The sequence below is a fragment of the Halictus rubicundus genome, chromosome 2 (genome assembly GCF_050948215.1).
Source record: "Halictus rubicundus isolate RS-2024b chromosome 2, iyHalRubi1_principal, whole genome shotgun sequence".
In the NCBI taxonomy this organism is placed as follows: Eukaryota; Metazoa; Arthropoda; class Insecta; order Hymenoptera; family Halictidae; genus Halictus; species Halictus rubicundus.
The window spans coordinates 14,875,369-14,901,160 of record NC_135150.1 but is presented as its reverse complement, the minus strand read 5'-3'; the positions used below and the strand labels follow the sequence as shown (position 1 = coordinate 14,901,160).

At 48.6% G+C, this 25,792-nt stretch overlaps 1 protein-coding gene across 3 annotated transcripts in view; it reads left to right on the top strand.

Moving 5' to 3' along the window:
• The window catches only part of Fz2 (frizzled 2), a 123,352-nt gene extending 99,961 nt beyond the window's left edge, over positions 1–23,391 (top strand). For all 3 annotated transcript variants that reach the window (XM_076805511.1, XM_076805512.1, XM_076805513.1), the window contains exon 2: positions 16,760–23,391. In XM_076805511.1, coding sequence (XP_076661626.1) covers positions 16,760–19,062 — 2,303 coding nt within the window. In that variant the 3' untranslated portion in view covers positions 19,063–23,391. The remainder of the gene's footprint in view (positions 1–16,759) is intronic.
• The last annotated feature ends 2,401 nt before the right edge of the window (positions 23,392–25,792 follow it).

Sequence of the window (25,792 nt, the reverse complement as noted above, 5' to 3'; positions counted from 1 at the left end):
ACTTTGTAACGAAACATCTTCAAACAAAGCAATTATGGACACCTCCAGAATAAGCTATTTAAAACGGCCCCGTTTTCCCACAAAAATTGGTTTGAGTATCCGAGACAAAAAATTCGGAACAATCGCTTTTCTTTTTTCTGCTTTAATAACTCCGTGATTCGAGCCCGATTTTGCCGGGCAATTCGATTCGGTGTTAATTCGAATTTACGGTCCACTTTCCGAGCCACGTTCCAGCGCGACGCGGCGCCCACCCCCTCGGCGCCGTTAATTAATACGAGGATATCCGGTTATTAACGTGGATCGTGATTTGTGTTTACACAAATCGCGTTAATGATCGCTAAATAGCAAACGCCGCGCCAACAGTGTTTTAAGGGACCACCCGGGAAAAAAGCCGGCGACCGTTCTCCTCGCCATTTGGTGAGTTTAATGCCTGGTGGGGCTGCAACGGTGCTCGCGTGCGACCGAGTTTCTGCTCGAATCGCAGCTATTTAATGGCGGAACGGTTTATGGAGCCCCGGGAAAGTGGCTAAAAAGATTTACGCTGTGTTCGGGACCCGATACCCGCGCCAGATAAGCCCCACCGGTGTTACATATCGGAGAACTTGACTGTAATCGTCCGCCGGCTGATTTACAATTTTCCCGGTGCATATTTGTTTCTGAGGCTCGCGCAATGTAATTTTCGTTTAAGTGGCTTTCGGTACAATTATGCCTTTATTTATGGCCGTTCAACTGGTGCTTGGTCTTTCATTGTTCTCGCGGCAGGCTGTAAAGTTGCTCGTTCCTGTTTGCAGTCGCGTAACTCGACAATTCTGTATTTTTACTAGAGACAGTTTTACGGTTGATTTTAATTACATTGTTAGGCTAAATGCCTACTGATTTCTACAACAAATGAAACAGAGTGAACGATACTGGTCGTAGAGAGTTCAGATGCCGGGAGTCGAGCTTCGTTGTATCCGTTTGAACGACAGCCCGGTCTTCGTAGATTCGCGATAAGGTAGAGTGACTACATTACCGACAAAAAATGGTTTCATGTGTCTCAAGTTTTCGCCCTTATACGAGAATATTTTTCGATAGGAAATGGCTCATTCGAAAGAGGAAGGTTCAATCTAGCGCACGCTGGTCATGAGCTGACGAGATTATGCAGATATTTGGTAATATAAGCGTTAGAAGTAGAAGCGTTAGAATCCAAGCATTTTTATGCCATTGGATGAGTTTTCTGGATGAAATCGAGAGCAGCGCGCGCTTGATTCTCTGCGAAATAAAGCGAGAAACTTGAAGCACGTTTCTGGCGTCAGAATTCATAATATCGACAATACAGAGCAAAAAATGTGACAAGTTTAGTCACAGACTTAAGACACGTCGGATCAAGACCCAGACGCATCTTAAGTCTGTGTCTGAAGGCTGTGAATGGAAATTATTAATGAAAAAGTCACGTGATTACCCGGGGCCCTTAAGAGGAATTTGAATGGATACAGGGTGACTTATGAAGTGATCGATGTTGAACGCGAGTTTCGCCGAGCTCGGCCAGGAGAAAGAATCGCGAACGTCTGCGGGAAACGGTTTCTCCCTGGGAAGACGTCGTTCCGGAGATATGAGGGAACGTTCCGAGGGACTTCCGGCGAGATTCGACGTCTCGGGGCGATCGATCGAGCCGGCGAAAGAAACGCGATGACATTTTTCATCGGGTCGGCGCACACGTGTCCCACGAGCCGGGATTCGCGTTTCTTTCGCGATCGCGTAACGTCTCGTCCGGGCATCGACGTATATCTTCGTCCCGCGTAAAATGTTAAAGCGACAGCGGACATATTTTACCTGTCTCCTCCTGCGCGCTCCGTCTCCCCCCGGTGCACGGTCCGGACTCTCCTGTTCAGTGTCTCTCATCCCGATCGACTCCCGATCGACCAGATTGCCGAAAAATCGCCATTCGAGATTTCCTGAACAACCGTGTTCGAACGCGTCCGGGGATGTTGTTGTTCTTTTTCGACGGGCGCCGCGCACACTTTGACACGTGAATTTATTGTTGCTGTTATTTTTAATACGGCAGACTCGAAACATAGTCGTGAAACGTGATCGCGGGTGGATGGTGTAGAGTTTCAAACCAGGCACCCAGCCTGTTAACCCCTTTGCAACTCCTGCAACGTATTTTTAACCTTTCGCTAGTCGGGTTACACCTACCGCTCGAACCCCGAAAGAATCCCACTTTTCTTCCACGCTACGGAGGTACGCGCGGATTTCTGCGACCTGTCGCGACCTTGAAATCCCCTGCGAATTTCTGCAAATCTTGCGAGCTTCAGAAGAGGAGGAAATTTTACCCTAAATTCGCTGGAAGTCTGTCTAAAGTTGAAGCTCGTTACATTTCTGTACGCTGGGGGTAATGATGGGGTGCTTCGAACAGGTCTTCGAATTTAAAGAATCAAATCTTTATTGCAGATCTTCCTGCTACGTTTTTTAAAATTGTTCAGTGATGGAGTTCTTGTTGTCGACGTTTAACCTCGTAAGTACTGCACGCCACTATAGTGGATTCCGTGGAAAGCATCAGTTTGAACGGTACGCCAGTATAGTGGTTTCCGTGGAAAGCACCAGTTTGAACGGTACGCACCACTATAGTGGCTTTTGTGCCATCTGCGGCCAGGCGCGCCGTCCCTGAGAGTCAGAATTACGGACGAGCGCGCCGTACTTAGGTAAATATCCCACAACGTCTCCAAACTTTCAAATATTAATTTCTAGAGGAAACTGCGCATTGTTCAATTACATGTCCGGAATTAAAACTCCGTCTTTTTAAGCTGTGGACTGAGACAATTAATTTTTTTGTAAATTCTTAGTACATCTTTAAACCTGCAACAAAGAATTATGCTTAACACTAGGTGGCTTATGTTTAACACTCGGTTTACGGGACTTGTCAAAATGACGGATTCTAACATTTTTAATTTAAAATTATGAAGATTCTAAGGATGCAAGAATGAGAAATTATTTAGCAAATTTATTTCCTCGGGTGTATATTATTTTTAAAATATTGCCACAAAAGTGGGTAGCACGTTCTTGTTATTTTTATAAAGTACTGCAAAATAGTCGCTTTTAGTGCTCCGCAAACCTAGCGATCATATCCCACAACGTCTCCAAACTTTCAAATATCTCCATTAACCGTTGGCACTCGAATGGTGACTATAAGGCGTCACTAAAAATTGCTGTATCATTATTCAAAATATTTTTTACGTTACTAAATTTGTTTGTATTCAGTAAATTACTAAACATTTCAGTATTGTACGAGAGAAATTCCACCATTTCCTTACATATAACATGAAAATAAAAATATATAGAAGGGAAACATTCTAGGTCGGAAGAAATGTGTCGTTGTGGAGTTAAAATAGCTTCGAGTGCAAAGGGTTAATATAATACAATAATTCATTGTTAATACTATAATACGTTAGGTCCTCTGAAACCGTGTTCTGCACCCGCAGAGTCCTCCAAACTCTCGAAACACGTCCCCGACAGCCGAATCGCCGGGCGATTTGCGTTATCTCGAACAGCCGAATCTCCGCGAGCGTGTCCAGGTCTCTGCGAGCGTTTCGCAACAACAAAATTAAACGTCCGTATTAAAAGCGTATCAGGTCCCCGGCAACCGGCGATCGCGTTCCTAAAAGCCCGCATAACAAGACGCGACCGCGACACCCAAGGTTCGATAACAATCGGCCGACGGACACCACCGGCCCGGTTAAGGTATCGTCCAGTAAGAGAGAGAGAGAGAGATAGAGAGAGAGAGGACGCCGGTCTCTTATCTTGTTGAACATTTTACAACTGCATCGCGGCGAGAAGAAAAAAAAGAAATCTCTCGCGTCGTATATATTTGCGAGAGGTCCCTGTCAGGGTTCCCGGGGCCCGAAAACGAACCAATAAAACGCCCGAGGGGGATGAAGAGACGCGAACGGAGGCCCATAAGGCGAACCAATAAAACGACGATACGGGGCTGGTGGTTCTGTCGCCGGTATACACGTGTGCGCGCGCGAGCGAAAGCCTCCGCACGCTCGCAAATATTTTCTCTATCGAGCGGAGGAAGAGGAGAGCTGGTTTCTGCGACGGACCTCCCGCGGCAGCTCGGGATAATTTATGCAAAAATCGGCAACGGGGGGGCCGGGGCGCGAATAGAATTTATTCGCGCTTCCACGAAACCCGTAGGTCATCTTAAGGCCGGCGATCTCTCTCGCGATCCTCCTCGATCCATCATGCAACGACGGCGTCGCTCGCGACGGGACGCCGATCCGATCCGACCGGTACATTCGTTTTCGAAATTTCGAAAAAAGAAAAAAACGGCGATAAAACCTCTCTCTCTCTCTCTCTCTCTCTCTCTGAAGACCGAGCCTGTGTCTCCGTCCTTCTCGCGGACCGAACGATCCGGGAAACGGATCGCAGGCTCGTTTCGTCTATAATTAACGCCGCTCTCCCGGCCCCGATCGGTCTTCTCGGAAGGAATATTCATTTCGGCTGTTTACGGGCCTCGTGTTCCCACTGTTTGTCTCCCTGTTTATTCGCGATGAATTACGATTCTTACGAGCGTGTCCGGGCTTTTTAGTGGGCCGTCGCGCCGCGCCGCGCCGTGGGGATCGAATATGTGTATGCGGTTTCGGGGAAAACGAGATACACCAGGGACACGGTGAAATGTGGTGTAGCTGGGTTTTTAGTTTCGCCGCGGTACCACGCGGGGAATAGTTTAACGAGGATCGCTTTCGGACCCGGACCTTGTGGGGGAGGCTTGATACATTGCGGCACGGTGCCCGGGCCGTGTTTGTTTTCCTTTTTGCCGGATCGTAAAGAATCGTGTTTGACTAGCTCTTATTAGTTTTGCGGTTGTAGCTGCGCGGGGGTTGGTTCATCCCCTAAACTGATTTACGCGGAGCGGCACCGGTCTCTTTGACTTTGGTGCTCCCGATAAATTTCGAACCGCTGTTTGCGTTACTAAATTTGTTTTTATACAAATTGCTTAGAGTTCACATGTTGAATAAGTGAAGAAAATAGTGTGAAAAAACCAGGGTCAATTTCATGTGTACATAATTTAAAAAGCATTTACAATTTAAATGTTCTAGATCGAACTGTCTCAGTTTTGATATTTGACCTTTGAGCGTTAAGGGTTGAGTCTTAAATTAGTGTCCCACCTCGTTAACCCCTTGCCCTACAATACAGAGTCTAATAAATATGTATGTTATTAACACTAAACCTACAAAACATATAAAAATAAAACGTCTTATAGAAGGGAGACGATTGAATTTAAGTAAAACTCTAAGTGAACACAGTAATTTCCTATGAAAACGTTTTTATAATTTCAATAATCGTGAAATAGAAAACCGGTCATTTTGACCGTGATAGGTTTAGTGTTAATTTCCTTTAAGCCGAAATAAAATTCTATTTTGTTGTAGTTGATCCTTTGGAGAAAACATAGGCATACAATAAATATAAACTATCTTCTTTTTCCATGAAATTCCGAACGATGAAGAATTTCTAATAATCATAATCACAAAAGAAATAGCACTGCAAGGGGTTAATCTATCGTCAAGATCGCATTCGTACAGTAAGAGTCGCGACAATGTAGCTGTCATAATTAATTCTTCAGGAACGACGCCTGTGCATCGTAATGACTCTACCGAGCGTTTAAAAAATCATTGCACGAGGCCAGACTATTAAGTACGCATTCGTTCAATATTGTTTATCATCTAGGCTTTGAAAATGGCAGTGGAACGTATGAATAAGTCCACTTAATTACGATAACATCTGTGGCATCGTACAAGGTCGGTCGTGCAGAAGGAAATCGAGGATCATTGAAAGTCTTATTAACAGGCTTCCAGTCGGCAAAGTGTCAATCTGAAGAGTATATTTTCTTAACGAAGAATTTGAATAGATCCCAGATAATAGATAGGAAAATTTAATAAGAATCCTCTCTCCCTCATTACACAATATTCACCGACAAATGCCAAACGAGAACCCAGCAGCGACTATTTCACCTGACACCAAAGAGCGCGAGACAACGCAACTGACCAAACATCGCCGTCCCATAATTCACGCAAACAGTCCACAGAAAACTACAAATGCCGCTCATTAAAACCCCAAACACCGTCTACTAAACCGTATCTCTCGAATCAAACCTGTCACTCGCACACGCACACCTCGCTCGCACGTTCGCTCGCCAAGCGTCGTCAGGCTAGAAAAAGACCATGGGCATGGAACTCGTCACACCTGTTATTCTCCCACAATCGAGTATCGTAGCTTTCGAAACCAGTTTACACGGATCCCCACCGAAAGCGAGGAACAGTATTAACGATCGGATAATAAGATTCGGGATTCCATCGGTGGGCTCGCGCGTCGCGTCGCGTCGCGTCGCCGGGCAACAATGGTCGTCCGAAACTCCATTAGCCCGGGCATTGAGAAGGTCGGTGGAAAATCGCGGCCGGGGGTTGGTGTGTAGTACGCTAACAAGTTTGTTTCCAGCTGGTCGACAGCGTGTAGTCGATACTCGGGGGGGTCTCGGCGTGTTTCCGCGCGGGGTTCAATTATTAACATTCCGCTCGTGGCTCGCAACGGGCGCGCGCATTCACCGTGTCCGTTGGCACAATGAGATAAACGGGCAGAGAGACAACGAGAAAACCGAGAGAACGAGCGATCTCTCTCGTTGCGGGCTCTCTCGCGGGTGCCTCGGTAGTATTCATGATTAATGCCGGCGACGCGCGATTTGATATAAAACCTGACACCGTGCGCCGTCAGTTTTGCCAACTAACGAGCAACCACAACGGCGTACCTTATCCATACCTCGCCATAAATCTCCGCGAACGCTTTGATTTATGCATCTTTTGGGGCCCGGCCTGGCGCGGCGTATCCGCGCAGGATTTCTTCTTTGAGCCACGCTCTCTCTCTCTCTCTCTCACACCTCTCTTACGCCGACCGGCTTTTTCCTCTCGCGTTTTACAGACTAGCCCGAGGCGAACGGTTACCTTTGACCATCGGCCGTGTCGGGATGAAAAAATTTCTCGATGGCCACCGCGTCGCGTCGGTCCTTTCACCCTTCCTTCAGGGCCGGATCCTTTTCACGCGGTTTTCCTCTTGGTCTCCGCCTCTTCCTCCTCCTCCTCCTCCTGGCGGATCGTCTTGCGGACGTCGACGAGCCTCGTTCCCTCTGAGTTATGCTCGCCGCGACGTCGACAAATTGCCCCCTTCTACTCCTTCCCAGCACGATCGAAACTCCAGTTTCTTAGGGGAGGCTGAGAGACTCTCGCGCGCCTGCCACCGCGACGAACTGGGTCATATCGCTCTCTCAGAAACGTCTTTCAATTTGTTACGCAGCCAGCTTTGGCGGTCCCCGGGGAAATTGCGCCTGTATCCGCGACACGCGGAAATTTTACTAATGACGACGGGGACAAACTCGTACCATGAGCGCCGGAACGAAGTGTGGCGTTCTTCGGGATCAGATCCAAAGGTGAACTGAGATCGAGTTTTCTGGCAGCGATTTGTAGCGGGTGATTGAATTGCTGGAGCCTTTCTCTTGGGCCAGCAATTTTAGATTGAGACAGACGGTTGTAGGAGACCTTGGTACAATGAAGGATTTTATTGCTATTTTGTGGAGTGTCTGAAAATGTATGCAGGGGAAATTGTACAAGGATTGAGGACGAATATAGTTGTATTGGCGACATTTAAAAATGCAAAGATATAACTTTTCTTTTTTTTTTTAAATGGTTTATTTTTAGGGTTTATTAGCGACCGCGTTATATTACAATCAATTGTAATTATATTGCGTTATGTAGCGTACATTACATTACATTTCCCTGCATTATTTTTCGTTACTTTACGTTACATTACTCTGCATGTAGTTATAGGAACATTTATGTTCTATCCCTTAGGTTTAAGTGAGCTAAACAGCGGATGACATCATTTATTTTATGTTCGCTATTTAGCGCTTCTTCTAATTATTATTCGAACGAGAGACATAGTTTTGTAAGAATTTTATATTTTAAAAAATCATCGTTCGCAAAGGGTTAAACAGGGTTATAAAATTTTCCCCACAAGCCTAAATCATTATTGCGAAGTTTTTGCACATCCATGTCAAAAATGAGGTGTAATTTAAAAAAAATTCAAAGATGCAGTATTCTCGACGAATCAAACTTGTTAGGAAAGAAATCTTTATTTCACTCCAACTTGGAGTTCGGCTAAAAAGTTTTTACTTTGCATGAAGATCCGCGGTCCACTTGCAACGAAAGGAGTTAATACCACAGTGCCTTTCTTCGAAATTCCCGGCTCCATCGAGGAACCGGTTGAATCGGAATTGGCCAAAAAGTGGCCACGGGAAGTCGATAGGATTAGGAGATCAAAGTTCCCGTTTCGCGGCGTTTCCTCTGCACCGTTCGTTCCCGAGACTGATCTCGGGGGATCGGAACAAGGAACACGTGTATCACGGTGCAGGTTTCAACTATCGCCCGGCGGAATCAATGCGGAATAGTATAGCGTCGAGCATCGAGCGCGCAGACGTGGCCGTTCGAACGGAAACACCTAAATATACACACCGGCAGTCAATAGAGCTCCGGCGGCGCGACGGCGTGTATCCCGTCTTTCTCACCGTAGATCATTCCCCCGGCGAAACAGAGAAAACCGGGGTTTCCACCGGCATTTATCGATCCTCGGCATCGATACGTCCGTGCAACGCTTCGTGGTTGTAGAGGCATATCGTTGGGACTCCGCGAGCCGCGAACGATTTAATTAACATTCGCAACGGGGCCGGGGCCCGTCTCGCGAGATCGTTGCAAAACGTGTTCCCGATCGGCCGAGACACGGCGGGACGTGCACGCCTTTTCGATTATTAATCGCCACGTGGCCGAGTCATCGTAATTCATCCGGCCGAACGAATGCCGGCCAGGCCTTATACCGGAACACGGTCACGCGCGGTACGAGCGATCGATCGTTAATCGTCGAACAACAACGTGCGCCGCTTGTCGACGCGCTCAATGGGGCCCCATGGATCGGGCATTATCACCGGGAAACCGCGACGCGGGCCCCCAATTAGCCCTCCCTCGGACAATGTCGAATCAGCGCACGGTGTTCGAGACGATGCTTAAAAAAGGCCAATTTTCGAAGTGCGACACTTAACAGCATCGCTGATGTCGCAAGACATTTGTCATATAATGTAGTTTGCAATACCAGCCATAATTTTGACTACATATACCAGCTTGTCGTTGAAACTGAATCGTAACATTGAATATAAAATTTGGGACATTTTCTAATTCACGTGCTATGCGCTGAATGTTTGCTCGATTAATATGATTTTTGCGAGTTATATTTAGCATTATGAAGCGTCTGGAACTTCACGAAATTGTAAGTCGTCATTTTTGTAAATTCTTTGTTCGAACATTAGTAGCTAAGGTACAATGAGATGAGCTTAAAAAGAGATCCACGTTACTTATAATTAATACAACAAAGTGTGTGTTAGAGGTTGATGGAGAATTCAACGAAAGTTCTTTCTATTACGACTACACGTTCGCGACTGCTCGGCACATTCGATAATTGGTATTCGCATGTTCGCTCGCGCGATAGGTGCTCTACCTAGCGTATATCTACACACCTCATTGCGTCGCACGTCTTGACCGCGAATTACAACTCGCGCGGACTACACTCTCCCCCTACGGGTGACGCAACTCGAATTCGTTGAGTTAATATTACATCGAGATATCTATTAATCCGATTTCGTTTAGAGTCCATGATAGTTTTTCTCGAGTGACTGCTTTCGTAAGGAAGTCAGCTATCATGTACTTCGTGTCTACATGTCGAATTACAAGTTTTCCCTCTTCTATTTCGTCGCGTACAAAATGAAACTTCAAGTTTACATGTCTGGTTTTACTTGACGATCTCGCATTCTTTAACCATTCGATGGTCGCCGTATTGTCGCAATATAATACATTGGTATCGCATAAAAACTCGTTTAAACCTATTTCTAGTAATATATTAGTAACCCAATTTAAATCTTTAACGATCTCGGAGCAAGCGACTAGCTCTACAACGCATGTAGAAAGGCCAACAGTTTTTTGTTTATTGCTACGCCACAGGATCAATGAACCTGCGACCATGATCGCTCCCCCTGAAAAGGATTTTCCTTGTTCAGCATTTCCCCAACTAGCATCCGCGTATGCTATTAAATTTCCCTGATCACGATTGTAAACAAGCATTCTCTCTTTAGTCCCTTGTAGATACCTCAATACTCTCTTCGCCAATAGCCAATGTCGTTTTTCTGGACAATGATTGTATTGAGATAAGTACGCTGTTACAAACGACAGATCGGGTCTAGTCCTATTAGCCAAGTATAAAAGTTCGCCAATTAATTCCTGATAAGTATCTCTATCCATTTCCACGCCAGTTTTTTCGCAAGGTTTGTCCTCTCCGGGGATTATCGGTGTCGATACCGCGTTACAATTAATCATTTGATGTTTAGTTAACAGCCTTTCTATATACTCCCTTTGGGACAATGCTATTCCCGACTCACAAATCTCAATTTTTATATTTAAGAACGTGCTAGTACCTATCTCGATCATCTCGAATGTATTGCTTAATTGTCTAATTACCCTCTCATATAACTCGTCGTCGTTGTAAACTATCGTCAGGTCGTCAACATACGCAGCCAATATAATACCTTTTTTGTTGTCTTCAATATCTCACGAAGATCCTTATAATTGTCGTTTATTCCTCGCACCGTGTAATATGCGAGTTCTCTTGCCGATATTTCGACCCCCAGCGAGATACACTTCGTCCTGAGACCACGTGCTCTGGCAATGTAATCCGCTACGGATTCTTTATCTTCCATGCGTAGGAATTTCAAATCGTTACTCGTATCAATTTTTTGATCTTCCGCTTCTCCCGCATAAGCTCTTTTAATCGTGCACCACAATTTTTGCGCACTAGTAACGGTCGCGAACTGTAATGCCTGATCGTCAGACAGATGTAGTCGTATGTACGCCACTGCGTTCTTGTTCCTTGTTTCCCATTCGGTTCTCAATTTCTCCGTTGCTGTTTCTCCTGGTATCGTCTCGTATATGGCACGATCTAATCCTTTCAGGCTTAGAAAAGCTTCCATCTTCATTGCCCATACAAGGTAATTCGCCCCGGTCAACAGGGGAATTGCCGGTAACGGCCCTTTGTCCATCTTAGAGTTTCGCGAATTCACCACGTGGCACTTGCTTGTCGATTATCAACCACGCTCTGCTACCACTTGTTAGAGGTTGATGGAGAATTCAACGAAAGTTCTTTCTATTACGACTACACGTTCGCGACTGCTCGGCACATTCGATAATTGGTATTCGCATGTTCGCTCGCGCGATAGGTGCTCTACCTAGCGTATATCTACACACCTCATTGCGTCGCACGTCTTGACCGCGAATTACAACTCGCGCGGACTACAGTGTGAAACATGAAATAAACATAATTTTGTGACTTGATCGAGAACATGGTGGATTTGTACAGCGTGTCACTTTATTCATTATTATTTAACCCTTTGCACTCGAAGCTATTTTAACTCCAAAACAAAACATTTCTTCCGACCTAGAATATTTCCCTTCTATATATAGTTTTCATGTTATCCATACGAGAATGGTGCGATTCACTTGTACAATACTGAAATGTTTAGTAACTTATAGAATACAAACAAATTTAATAATGTAAAAAATATTTTTAATAATGATACAGCAATTTTTAGTGGTGCCTTACAGTCACCATTCGAGTGATGAGGGTTAATATTGTTATTAGCTACTTTCATCAACTTGAATGTTTCATAGATATTTTTATAATACCATGGGGTATCGTTAATCGCCTTCGTAACAAAAAATCTCAATCATAAGTTAAAATGTCGAAAGTAATAAACACCGATCTCTTCTCGTGTATTTCCAATACATACGGATGTACTTAACAATTCTAACATTTGGAGGCCTCCTGTAGGCCGAAGAAAATTCCAAAAAGAACTTCGAACTTGGCATTCGCGATTCCCTGGAAGTTCTCGAACTGGAGTAGCGAAGTTTGCCAGACCCGATTGTCACGGGAGCAGACGATTGCTATTCCGCTCTCACCGCGCCGGATCCGTAGGCGCTTCCTTCTACGTGACTGGTCGGCCCGAGAACGCCTTTTTCCTCTCTTCCACTCGCGTTATAATTTCCCATTAAGGAACATTTTCGCGGGATAGCTGTGCGAAGGGTCGCGAAAAAAGAGCAAGCCGCGCAGGATGGATCGTGTCGGAGTAATGAATCAGTTTTAAAGGCCTCGCCCTTGCCGGGGATACGCTGCGCTGGCAGCGTTGTTCGGCTCATGATTTACGCTCCCGGCATGTAAATTTTGCACGGGCCCGCCCTTTCTTTTCCGCCTACGCGGTCGTCGCGGGTGTCTTACCGCGAAACTGCCTACCCTAAAAATTTTGCGGTCCTCTGGAGCTACCTCTCGGCCAACTCCGGTCGTTCGCATCTTTTCCTAAACGGCTTAATTTAGCCGTTAATCAACGAGAAGCTCCGAGATTCACATTAACGTTAAATCACGGCGACATAGCTGATTTTTATTATACAATTATTGAAACTATAAAAACGAATTTGTCGAGATAGACTCCCTTATTTTAAATACATTCGATATAATAACTTTTAGAAGCCAACTAGTTGCTTTTTAGTGCTTGGTCGGTTACAGTAGTCTGTTCAAATCGTCACATATTGTAAATCGAGAACCTATTTTCATTCGGAGCTCCAAGGGTGTTCCAACCCAGCATTAAGGTACCAAAATTGCAGCCGTCACCCTCCCCTGTCGAATAAACGGAAATCCCCGGTGCCAAATGAGACATCAGCTACTCTCGAACCGGTGCATCCCCCCAAATGCAGCGCCATTCATCATCCGGTGCCCCACGAAGCTTTTTGCAGTGCCGCGAGAACGACTCGATGAAATCTCTTCGAGTCCGCAAAGAAAAATACCGAGTTGACACCCTGGCAGCTTGAATGGGGCCCGGAGGATCTCACGGGTCATCAGCCTCCGTCGAACAAAGTCAACTTCGGAGCCCCCTCACGAAGAAGCTCGAATCACGAGAGGGGGGCAGGGGTTTCGAGAGCTCGAACTATGAGGGGGAAAGCGAATGGTCGCCGGCACGGAAGAAAAATACCGGATCCATTAGCCACGTGTCGATTAACCGAAAGGTGCACCTTTGCAGACTCACGCGTCCCGTCGGCGTCCCGTAAATCCGAGGGGTGTCTCGCGTGAGTCACGTGTTTCCCCGGACACCACGAGTAGAGGCACCGGGGGTTGGTCGAACCCCCCGGGACACCCTCCCGACGACGTCGAACGCCGTCGAGAGATCGATTAGTGCCCGGTCGGCATTCAGACCAGGCTGCCAGCCTAGGGCCATGAATATCGAATTCCGCGCTGCTCAATCCTGTCTCGGTCGAAAGAATCGTTTTTATATCCTTCCTCTTCATTAGCAGCGTCGGCGAGGCGCGGCCATTTGGCCTCAAGATGGCCGACCACTTGCGGGCCACGACCCCGCCGCGACGACCGACGCTCTTTTTCAGCGTCCTCTCGATCTCTTTTAGACCTTTACGCGAGCTGAATCCTTGGCTTCGATCGCCTTTATTCTGGCGGTAATTCGTGCGGTTAATTATCGATCGGGGAGAGGGGGGGGGGCAGACTTGGCGGTTCCATTCAGCTCGAATTGAGTTCGGAAAGTAGACTCGGAGTTGCGCTCGATTTCATAGAACGATGCCATTAGCGGGTTATTTAGGGAGATGATCGGATCGTAGTGAAGTATAAAATATTAACATTTCTTCCGACCTAGAATAGTTCCCTTCTATATGTATATTTTCTCATGTTATATGTACGAGAATGGGGGAATTTACTCGTACAATACCGATATGTTTAGTAATTTATTAAATACAAATTTAATAATGTAAAAATATTTTGATTTGAGTGCTAAGGGTTAATATAGGTAGAGCGGAAAATATTAGTACAACATTAAATGAATTATGGAAACTTTGAATAGCTTCAAAACAGAGATGATTGTGCACAGCCTCGTGCACAGAGGCTGCCACCAAGTTATCACCCGAATTCCGCCGTCAAGCTGATAAACTTCTGACTTCGCTCTTATTCGATAATGCCGGAACGATCACGTAGATCGCACGAGACACGTTGTTCGCAAAATCCGTTCAAAGAACCGCTGAACAATCACGGAGACTGCCTCCCGAAGCTACATCACTTCTGAATGCTCTAGCCCTAACCTATAAATTGCGCAAAAGTGCCAGAGGGCTCCACTCTCGGATTTTGTCAATACAGTGAATTTCCGTTATTAGTCAGTGCAAGCCTCGCGGTTGAAAGTCATTGGAATACGATATACAGTGTTTACTCGATATATGTCCAAAACAAGGGTCTAGCCACGGACATATATCGGCCAGGAGATACTATTCCTTGATCCACGCGACCTTACACTCCTCGGCGACCGAGGTCTCTCGATATTCTTGGCCCGTCTATACCCCACGGTAGTGGGGATAATTCCGCGACATTTATCGGTCATGCCTTGGCGACATATATAGAGAATTCACTGTATCGAGCTTCGCTGTCCGTTTCTACGTGCATGAATTATATAAATTTTTAATTCCAATGCCTCAAGGTCAAGACTCGGTTTACCATTTCCAAATCCTTAGTTCGTTAATCAATGCGAACGCATCACAAGCCACATCTCCCCTAGCGAACACGATCTTCCCCGTAGCGTAACCAGGGGCAACGCGTCGAATCCGCGGCGTGTCCGCGTACGGTGGTCCTAATTAAGCGGGCCGATGAGCCTGACCGGGCTAGGTTCGCCATTATATAAGTCGCCGAAGATCGTCGGCCGGCGTATTTGCATAACCACCCGCCGACCGAATCTCGATCCGCCGGTACATTCGTTAAGTGGCCGCGCCGAAAGACCGTCTGCGACCTTAACGAACAAGGGCGCTCGGTTGGGTTCATGTGGCCGGTGCATAAATCAGCGGCGTCGGAGCCTAGATCGTCGGCTAGAGATCTCGGGAACCGGGGGGAAGGGAGAGAGAGAGGAGAGAAGGAGGCACGATTGGCATACCTCGAGGAACCGAAGAGAGGAACCGGGCGAAAGGGTTCACGACGTGACGGGCGAATACGAGCGACGAAAAAGGGTGGGCGGGGGCGGAAGACGGAGGGCGGGGGTTGAAGGCTCGAGACGACAGTCATGGATCTTATAATAGTCGAGCCGCGGAAAACACGTGACCGGAGCGAAATGTTATTGTAGGAGGCCGGTGTTAGTTTTACCGTTTGTTAACTGCTAGCACCCCGACACGCGCTCCGCTCGGCTATTTATAAGACGCCCGGCACCGATGCATCTCTCGGCCCGCTTGGGAACCGGGGACCTCTACGTGTGTGGCTGCGGAACGGAGATTGACACGCGCAAGGAAAGGATCAGGAGGACGGACACCTCCCTAATTCGGACGTTGGAAGGATTGAGCCCGGGCCTAACCCCAGGACCAGACGCCATTTTTCATCCTGCGCTTCCGGTTCACGTATTTTCGGCGAGACAGCCGCTCCGCTCCGTACGCGTTGCCGGTTCAACCCCCGTCGTTCCCCGTCCGACACGCGTTCCGGGAATGCACGATTTAACGCGAACTCGCCGGTGAAGGATCGCGGAACATCTTCCTCGAACGTGGTCGTTGATCGATTATATCGGTTGAACCCTTTAATCGTTGCCGTTGCTGTGCGAGAGCACTGAGAATCTCTGTACAGTCGGACCGTGTTGTACTCAGCGCTCTGTCCAGTTTAATAAACGCGTCTACCAACCAAACCAGTCTCGGCTACAAGGTTGAGGTGGACGGGAACGCTTCGAAAGCATAACGAGAATCACGGTACGCCTGTTCGATCTTCGGACGGCAGTTTGAAAAATTTGTCTTCGTGCTGTTCTATCGGCGAAGATTGCAAACCTGTTTAATAACTTTCTTCAGCGTCTGGCACTTCGAAATTATAGGATACCCTGGCTATATTGTGGATAGGGTAATTGGCTACTTGAAGCGAGTAAATTTATAAGGGGTTTTTTAATGGTCGTTGAAGTTATCGCCATCTTGTAACGAAGAATTTATCGATCCGGAGTATTAGGGGGAGCCACAAGTAATCAAATATTTTTAAATCTAAAACAAACTTCGTAGTAAATTCAAGTTTTTATTTCTTAATTTATTATATAATCTCCATCATTGTCAAGGACAGTTTGTCATATTACCCGCAAATTTTCAATCCCCCTCTTATAGAAAGGCTTCGTGAAGCAAAATACGACTCAAGGTACCTTCTTACATCTTCTACGGAAGTAAAAGTTTTATTTCTTAAATAATACTCCAGAGATCTGAAGATCTGCTAAAGCAGGCTGCTTTACCGAAAACTGTAAAAGAATATGTGTTTGATCTTCAACGATCGATACAGAACTGAAGGCAAAACAAATTCTTTGCAAATAATTGATTACTTATGGGTACCCCTCATATTAATTATGCTTATTTCTAACGTACAATGGATATTAAGAAAGAGATATATGACATACTTTCTTTTAAATGAAAAACAAATTTAATATCCCTCTTTTAATATTATAATGCTTTAAAAAGGAGTATAACTAATATAGGGCACAGTAATTGGGTCCCTTACCCTAGCATCCACAGAATATGAGCGCAACAAAGCGCGCACGAGAGAGAGAGAGAGAAAGAGAGAGAATGTTCTAACAAGAGACGTTCCGTTTCTGTTGCAGATCGGAGTGATGCGAGCCAGGCAAGAGTAAGTCAATCGTCATTCACGATGGGTGTACCCGCTCGACGGACGAAGCTGCTTCCGAGCCGGACGATGGCGTCGATGTTGCCGGTGCTGTTGCTCGCAGCATTGCCGAACGCCCGATTAGAATCGGCGATCAATCCAGTGAGTAGCGTGGGCTCGGTATCGAACGGCGGCTCGTCGTCGTCCTCTTCCTCCGGCTCGTCGTCGTTGATGGTGGGCGTCGTGCCTGGAAGTGGCTCCGTTTCCGGGAGCATGGTTGGGCCTGGCAGCAGCGTGGTGGCCGGTGGCAGCAGCGGCGGTGGCGGCGGCAGCAGCGGCAGCAGCAGCGGTGGACACTCGTCTCTGAGCGGTGGGGCGACTAATGGGAATGGCAGATGCGAGGAGATCACGATCCCGATGTGCCGGGGCATCGGCTACAACCTGACCGCGATGCCGAACGAGCTGAACCACGACACGCAAGAGGAGGCCGGGATGGAGGTGCACCAGTTCTGGCCGTTGGTGGAGATCAAATGCTCGCCGGACCTGAAGTTCTTCCTGTGCTCGATGTACACGCCGATCTGTCTGCCGGAGTACACGAAGCCGTTGCCGGCCTGCCGGAGCGTGTGCGAGCGAGCGAGGGCGGGTTGCGCGCCGTTGATGCAGCAGTACGGGTTCTCCTGGCCGGAACGGATGGCATGCGAGAGACTGCCGACCCACGGCGACCCGGAGAACCTATGCATGGAGCAGGATAACCGTACCAGCAGCGCGGGTCCAGGGTCCGGCAACGGGGGAGCCGCGAGCAGCGCTCCGGTCCCAGCGGCAGCGCCACCTAGGCCGACCAGGCCCTCGAAGGCGACGCAGCCGCAGCGATGCAAGCCCGGCAAGAATCAAAAAAACTGCCAGAATCCCCCAGGGGAAAGGTCGAGGGACTGCACGTGCCGGTGCAGAGCACCCCTCGTACCCCTGGGGGTGGGGGGCACGGTGCTATCGGGTCCGATAAGCGGCAGCAGCACCGGCAGCATCGGCAGCGAGGCTGGACTGGCAGGCATGGCCGTAAGTGGGGGCATCCAGGAGCCGCCGACAAGCAACGGCCGGAACATAATTCAGGAAATTGCCGGAGTACGGAACTGCGCCCTGCCGTGCCACGGCGCGTTTCTCAGCCCCGACGAGCGCGGGTTCGCGGCCGTATGGCTGGCTCTGTGGAGCGGCCTGTGCGCCGCAAGCACGCTCGTGACCGTCACCACGTTCCTGATCGACACCCAACGCTTCAAGTATCCTGAGAGGCCGATCGTCTTCCTCTCGGCCTGCTACTTCGTGGTGTCGATCGGCTACCTGTCGAGGAGCATGTTCGGCCACGAGGAGATCGCCTGCGACGGTCCGGCGTTGAAGTCCGGGGCAAAGGGTGCCGGACCCTGCGTCACCGTCTTCCTGATGATCTACTTCTTCGGCATGGCGTCCTCGGTTTGGTGGGTGATCCTGGCGTTCACGTGGTTCCTCGCGGCAGGCCTGAAGTGGGGCAACGAAGCCATCGCCTCGTACTCGCAGTACTTCCACCTGGCGGCCTGGTTGGCGCCCACGGTACAAACGGTGTCGGCGTACGTCGCCGGCGGAGTAGCTGGGGACCCGGTGGCGGGAGTCTGCACGGTGGCGCCGGAAGGCGTGCGATCGTTCATCCTGGTGCCGTTGTTCGTCTACCTATTGCTGGGAACGAGCTTCCTGTTGGCCGGGTTCGTCAGCCTGTTCCGGATCCGCTCGGTGATCAAGAGGCAGCCGGGCGCGAAGGCGGACAAACTGGAGAAGCTGATGATCCGTATCGGCGTGTTCAGCGTTCTGTACACCCTGCCGGCCGGAGTGGTGCTCGCCTGTCATATGTACGAGCTGGCGCTCCGGGACGAGTGGCTCGCTTCGCTGGCCTGCACGTGCAGCCCGAGGGCGCGACCTCTCTACTCCGTCCTGATGCTGAAGTACTTCATGGCGCTCGCCGTAGGCATCACGTCCGGCGTGTGGATCTGGAGCGGCAAAACCGTCGACTCGTGGAAACGTCTCTGGAGGCGTTTGTTCGGCGGGAGCGGCGGCGGCGGTCACGGAGGCGGTGGCGCCGGTATGGTAGTCGGCGTGACCGGCGTCAGCGGCGGTATCGGCAGCACCAGCATCAAGGGCGTCGTCGGACGTGTCGGCGTGCCGTACCCGCCGGCGCCGGGACCGGGCAGCGCGCTTCTGCCGCCCGGCAGCGTGGCCAGCGCGTCCCAACACCACCTTCACCATCACGTTCTCAAGCAACCCCCGCTGACGCACGTATGACGTCACCAGTCGGCGGGAGGCGACATGAACACCGCGGGCTGCGACCAGCAGCAGCAACAACAGCAACAGTCGGTGCAGCAACAGGAGAGGCCTTCCGCCCTTAGCAACTACGGGCCCATTTAGCCCTTCGCCTCGGCCTCGCGCAGGCACACGCCGCACACGGCGCCTCACACGGCGCCGCACACGCCGCACTCCGCGCCGACCATGTACTCGAGGAGATCGCTAGCCTCGACCACGGGTCCGCTCACGCCCGCCCACGGGCTTGCGCCCTCTTACACGCAGGCGACCGAAGTCTGAAGCGAACATCCTCGGACCATCCGCCACCCTCGGACGATCAAGATCCGCGGCGCCTGCAGCCTACAGTATCTCCGACGTAACCGCGAATCCTCGCGACCCGCTCCATCGGGTAGCCGCGCGACTTGCCAAGCCGTTTCTCGACCATCCGACGCGCTACCCGTCAGCCCGTAGGCCGCGGGCATTCTTTTTTCTTTTACCTCGAACGTGCGACGTGTCATCGTGGGAAAAAGGATCAGCGCGACTCGAAGTACTCTGTGTGTGTGCGCGTGTGTGTCTCTGTGTGGGTGTGTTCGTCGATCGACCGACCATCGATCAATTCTCTTTGTGATCGGCGATCGGAGGGATCGCCTTCGAGTCGAGGTTGCGGCGATCGAAGACGCGAGGACGTTACACGCCGGAGAGCGCTGCTTCGAAAGCCCGGATCGGCGCTCGGGGCTGCGCCGTGGCGAGATGTGATCTAGTGCGCCGATTACAAGCGGTGACGAGCGAATGGGTGCGCGAATGGACGGTGTGAGTTCTCTTACTCGTATCTATCTCTACACTTTCTTACTTATATACCGTAGCGGAGCTCGTACAGTCCGCATGTCCGTCTAACGTGTATCGTCTCGTCTATTTATCTGACTTAGCCGTAACCGAGTATAGGTGTAAAACACGACTTTCGTTTAGACTCGTACGCCGACGACGGTGGCCCGGCGTCCGGCCGGAGCGCACGGCTCTTTGCTTTCCACTTTTTCTAGAGTTTCGTGTACCCGCTAGTCGAAGAGAGGAACCGGCACGGCGTTTTTCACTTGCCACGATCGATCCCGCGCCCTCGGGGGGTGCGGGGCCTGCTCGGATCGGTTGCCGGATCACCGACGTCGATCCGCGACGTACGACGAGCAACTGTATAGCGCAGATGTCGGGAGCGAACGAGGAGCGAGGCGACGTAAACTGTAAATATCACTCTTAGCTGTTAGGCGAACCGCTGTAAATATGTCATAGAGAGGAACGATCATCAAAATGATTGTCGATTTACGGATCGGCACGAGATCCACCGAGGTGTACAGCACGTGTCACGGTCGCGGTGGACGCGCGCGTTCCTTTTCGCCTGCTCCGACCGCAGTCCGTGGAGCCTTGAATTCGTCTCGAACCTTTCGAAGAAAGTCGACCGACTCTCGAGGGACCCTGCGTGCGTGTCACCGTGTACAAAAATCGTAGATCCGACCGATCCCCCCCCCCCGCGAAAATGTCGATCGGCGATCGGCCCACCTCCGGAGGAGGCTTCGAGGGAGCCGCTAGTCTTGCCACGGACGGAGGAACGCGTGAATCGATTGCTCATACACCTCTCGCGAAAGATTCGAACCCCTCCAGAGAATAGCATAGCGTCTTCGATCACGATCGTAATTTTCAATCGTCTCCTAGTTGCTGGTTTGTACCTCTGAATTTTTAATCTCGATTTTACGACCGTAAGATATTTTATTTTCCAGAGATCCTCTCGGAGCAATTGAAATAAAGAATTGGAAAAATGTACTCTAAATGTTCTGTTGAGATTCTGATTAAATTCTGCGAGAAAGTGAGTTTTTAATTTCGTTTTATATTCTTTACCCTTTTGCACCGCAGTAATTCTTCTTTCCTAATTTCTGCGAAAAACACGGTAGTTCGTATTTACCGTCACTACTACTCAAGGGACATTGGTACCATATTTAATGACGACGTTACAGCGCGAGGGGTTAAAATTACAGCACCGAGCGAGATTGTTCTTTTTATAGATTGCAATTTTATTGTTTGCAAATTTCGCGGAAGATTGTAGCGCGAAGGAGAGCCGACACGAGTAACAGAAGTCGTGTTGTCCTCCAGGGGCACGTAGCTTTCGCGCGAGGTGTAGGAGGGAGCGTGATATATTATATATATATATACGTCAAACACACGTATGTACGTTAGCAATGTCGAACAATTTTTTACTGCCGAACGAGAAACGCCCCTTGACCGTTTTTTATATATCACGTATTCGTATATATACATACACGCGTCTCGAACCTTAGCATTGAAAAGTGTATAGAACTGCCAGAGATTCTAAACCTGTTTTTGTACCTCGCACGACTATCGTTCCCGGCAGAAGATGAGCAAGATTTCCGCGGCGAGTTCGAGAAAACGATTTTCCACCCGCGCCGTATCTTCCGGTCAGGACGCTCACCTAACCGCCCCGAGAAACGACAACGTCATTCTCGGACGTTCGAACCGCGTCCGCCAAAGAATCTTGCTCATCCCTTGACCCGGCGAGCGACTCGAGTCGTGCACACGCGCACAAGACTCGAACCCATACGTACATACATACATGCATACACGTAAAAAAAAAAAAAAAACCCGTACGCAAGCACGTCGTAGGAAGACAAAGAATTCAGTGTACCCACCCCGAGTAACCGTAGATAAAAATGTAAAAGAACGAGCGAGAAGTCAACCTCGTACGCACGGTCGCGTGTCCGTGTCCGTGTCCTCGCGCGAACTATAGGAGCCACACGCAGCTGTCGATGGAAACGCCGCGAGAAACAGTCGACTGCCACGCATGGACGAGAAGCGAATCGTCGAGTACGTAAATATATATGTGTATATATAAATAAATATATATATATATATATAAGTATATATATTTAAGTATGCGTATAAATATTACAGAAAAAAAAAGATATATATATAAATATGAGAAAGAATAAACCGTGGCGGAGGCGCGCGCGCGCTTCTTCGCCGCCGATGTCGATATCTCTCACGATCTTTCGAGCGATTCGCGCGAAACAGAGGACAAGAACGCTCGTGGAACGTTCTCCGATCGGGACGTCCGCGATCGTCGGGGGACGTCCGATCGCCGCGGACACCAAGATCGCGACAGAACCGAAACCGAAGTTCGACGTCGAGCGAGAAACGAGAAGCGGGGGGTGGGTTCTCCCGGGGGCTCGTTTTGCTCGCGTTTCGTCGGTCGTCGTTGAAAATTTCGGCGGCTCACGCGATCGCCCCGCGGGATCGGACGTGTTCCGTTCGCGATCGGGTGCTCTCGAGCAGGTGAGGACAGGCACACGGCAGAGGAGCGAAACGACGAAAAGACTGAGAAAACGATAACTGCCTCGAGCGAAACGTAAAGAGGGAGAAACCGAACAGAAAAAGAAAACGACGACGACGACGGAGAGGAAGAAAGGGAAGAAGAAGAAGAAAAAAAACGAAAAAAGAGAAAATAACGCGAGCCGTATCGCGTACCCGGGTACGGGGATCCCTGCCAAAACGAAAACGTACACGTGTAATGTTGTAAAGTAGTGAGAAGTAAAGAACCTTTTTAGCGTCACATATCACGCCAGGGCCGTTGCGCGAGCGAAAACGGACAATGTCGCGTTCGTTGGGCCGACGATTGATGGTCGCGGGCAGAAAAACGGTTGATAAAAACACGATCCATTTATTGGTTGGGGGGGTGGGGAGGAGAGAGAGAAAATGGCGGCTGCGAGAGGAGGACGCCATCATCGGCGCCCCCCCCCCCCCCCGGTTCGAGTGCTCGGAACGATCGAGGAGCGAACGCGACGTTAGAGAGACCAGAGGGAGGAGTTTATAACGAGTATTTGTAAGCCACTTTTTGTCACGATGATTGTCAATAAAATTGAAAATACTGTGTGTAACGAGTGTGTTCCGGGATTTCACCCATGTCGACCGGTTCTCTTTCGAAGACGTTTTTCTGTTTCCTCCGTTGATTTCGGTCCTTCGGAATGTAGTTGTCGCGCGCGGACGCTTCCGAGCGAACGTGTCCTCGCTGGTTTTCCTTTTTGTACGTTTTCCTCGTTTGGACTTTTATGTTCTCGGTTTCTTTTTCTCGCTCGCTCACTCTCTTTTTCTCTCTCTTCTTCTCTGTCTCTCTTTTCCCACCTCATCCTTGTAAGCACGCGGATCCTCGAGATCGTCTTTTGTACAATTTTTACGTTGCCATAGTAGTTAAACGAGTAACCGACGACCGACGACCATATCGTTATATAAATATATATATATATATATACTGAAATCAAAATTGTATACGATTTTTAATATACTTTATTATTATTTAAGTTCCTTGCGTTTCTTCTTCGAACACCACCTCCGTCCCCGGTATCCCCAACAATTAATTGTTCCCATTGATTTTTTTCGTCGATCTCACGGACTCTTCGATCTGCAGCACGGATAAATTGTTTACACGAACAGAGGTAAGTAATTGTACCGGGTTTCATATTTGATTTCCACTTCGGCGTGTCTCGTCGGACGTTTGTTACGTATACAGACTAATATTTTTCCGGAATCGAGCCGTGTTTGCTTCTCGGCGGATCGTTTATTCAACAGAAATTGTTTGTATTGTGATCGGCGAAATACCGGCGGCCGATTCGACACGGAAAGGCTTAAGTAAATATTTCCTGCTTTAAATCATGGCTGAATATAAACAGACGGCCCCGGAGGTCCGCACTTCAGTTTGTATAAAACAGAAAAAAAAGCAAAAAAAAAAAACGGTCCCTTCCGTTTAAGTGGTTCGAACAAGTGGTTACATTCTTCCGTCTGGGAGCGAAACAAACTATACCGACGGCGGAGGGCCGCTTGTCGAGACGATTCCGAGCACGAATGCTAGTTTCACTTGTCGGGAACAGTGGCTGAGCGTCTCTCCATCCTAACAGATCAAATTCATCGTGCTTTCGTAACCAAATTTTTTTTTCATTCTTTTACAATCCTTACGAATATTCTTGAATCGTCGGAAGTAAGGAAAAGTGTGCAACGCGATCGATTTCTGCAAGCTTTATTTGTCTAGAGAAGGAAATATTTATTTTTATTATGAACCCATTGTCTTAAGATTTCTTTCACTGCTGCGTTGATCTAGATCATCTCCTGCAAGAAAAAGAATATTTGTCTTTACTGTATACAAATTGTACATTTATTGCACTGTCTAAATATCGATAACAAAAAGGTGGTACCTTATTTCTAAATGAAAGTAAAATATAAAATAATATGAAGGAAACGACTACCATTAGTACTTAATAGATTCTATTCGCAATTTCCATCACAGGCCGGACTGGTAATGAAATAATAAAAAAAATTAAATACTTAGAAATCTGTATTTTTACATCCTGTAATATTATAGATTATTGAGAAATTACGTTACGTTCGGGAAAGAATGGAATAATTAAGCTACTACTCAAATAACACTCTTGATGTACAAGAAAATAATTTGCGAGCGCAGAGGAGCTTCGCGGCGGAAACTGCGTAAACCACGAATCGAAAGGCAGTCGGCCGGTTGCTATGGGGAACGTTTCAGCTAAGAATACTTCGGGGCCGAGACCTCAAAGGGTTGATACCGAAATTTCGCGCTTTCCGCGAGCCGGGGCCGAATCCATTAGGGAAGATAAACCCGTCTTGAAGACGCGCCGAGTGGGGGAGTGAGAGGGGAACACCGGCCGTAGAAAAGTTGCCGGGAAACGGGATGGGATTGTTTATAACGTTCTCCTTCCGTTCGCCGGCTGCTGGAAATTAATGTAAACGCAGACGACGGCTGTTCGGAAACCGGCGCGGTGGTGGACGCCGATATTTACACGTCGTTACGGATCGTCCGGTGAAAATCGCCGTTTAACCCTGTACCTAAGTAAACCTACCCTTGTTCCGTGAGTCATTGCCGGCGGCGCAGACATCGCCGGTGGGGGTCAAACACCAACCACCGGCAACCCCCGTTGGCCGACGAATTTATGGTCGGCCGGTGCACCTCGAGTATCACCGCCATAAACAAACCATATTAACCGGCGGACATTTACGGCCCTCCGCCGCTGCTCCGGAAGATAAGGATCTCCGTTAGTCATTCACTCGTTGAGCTAACTGGCCGAGCGTTGATTTCCCTAATTGCAGCTGCCCGATGCGCCTTCCGTGCCGTCTGGCCCGATGCGCGGTGGCCCAAACACCCATTCCGCTTAGTAAACAGCTAAAAATTGAATGCACTTAGGCGTCGAACGCTTTTGGTTTTACTTCCACTAAAATGGTCGGCGTCCGCCATAAAATGGTGTCCCGGTGGACGTTACATGGCGGTTCGGATAATAAAGACTCGGTTATACGTATATGAGATTTACCATTAACTGGTTAGTACAAACCAGGTTCCCAACTCCGGCTTTTATTGTTCCACTGATGAGTTCGGATAATCGAGGTTCTATTCTATCGTGGATTAAACAGGTAAATGTAATCCAAACTGTGTCGTGTCGTTTCAATCAGGAAAACGTCACGAATCGTCACGTAAAAGTTTCATAAAAGTATCGTTCAATGCTAGTGGCAATGGATAAAAGAATAGTACACAATGTAAGTAACATTTTGGTCCCCAAACCACTGGCACATTTATACGTTTCTTAATTTTAACCTCTTAAGCACTGTACACCACTATAGTGGCTTCCGTGGGAAGCATCAGTTTGAACGGCACGCCACTATA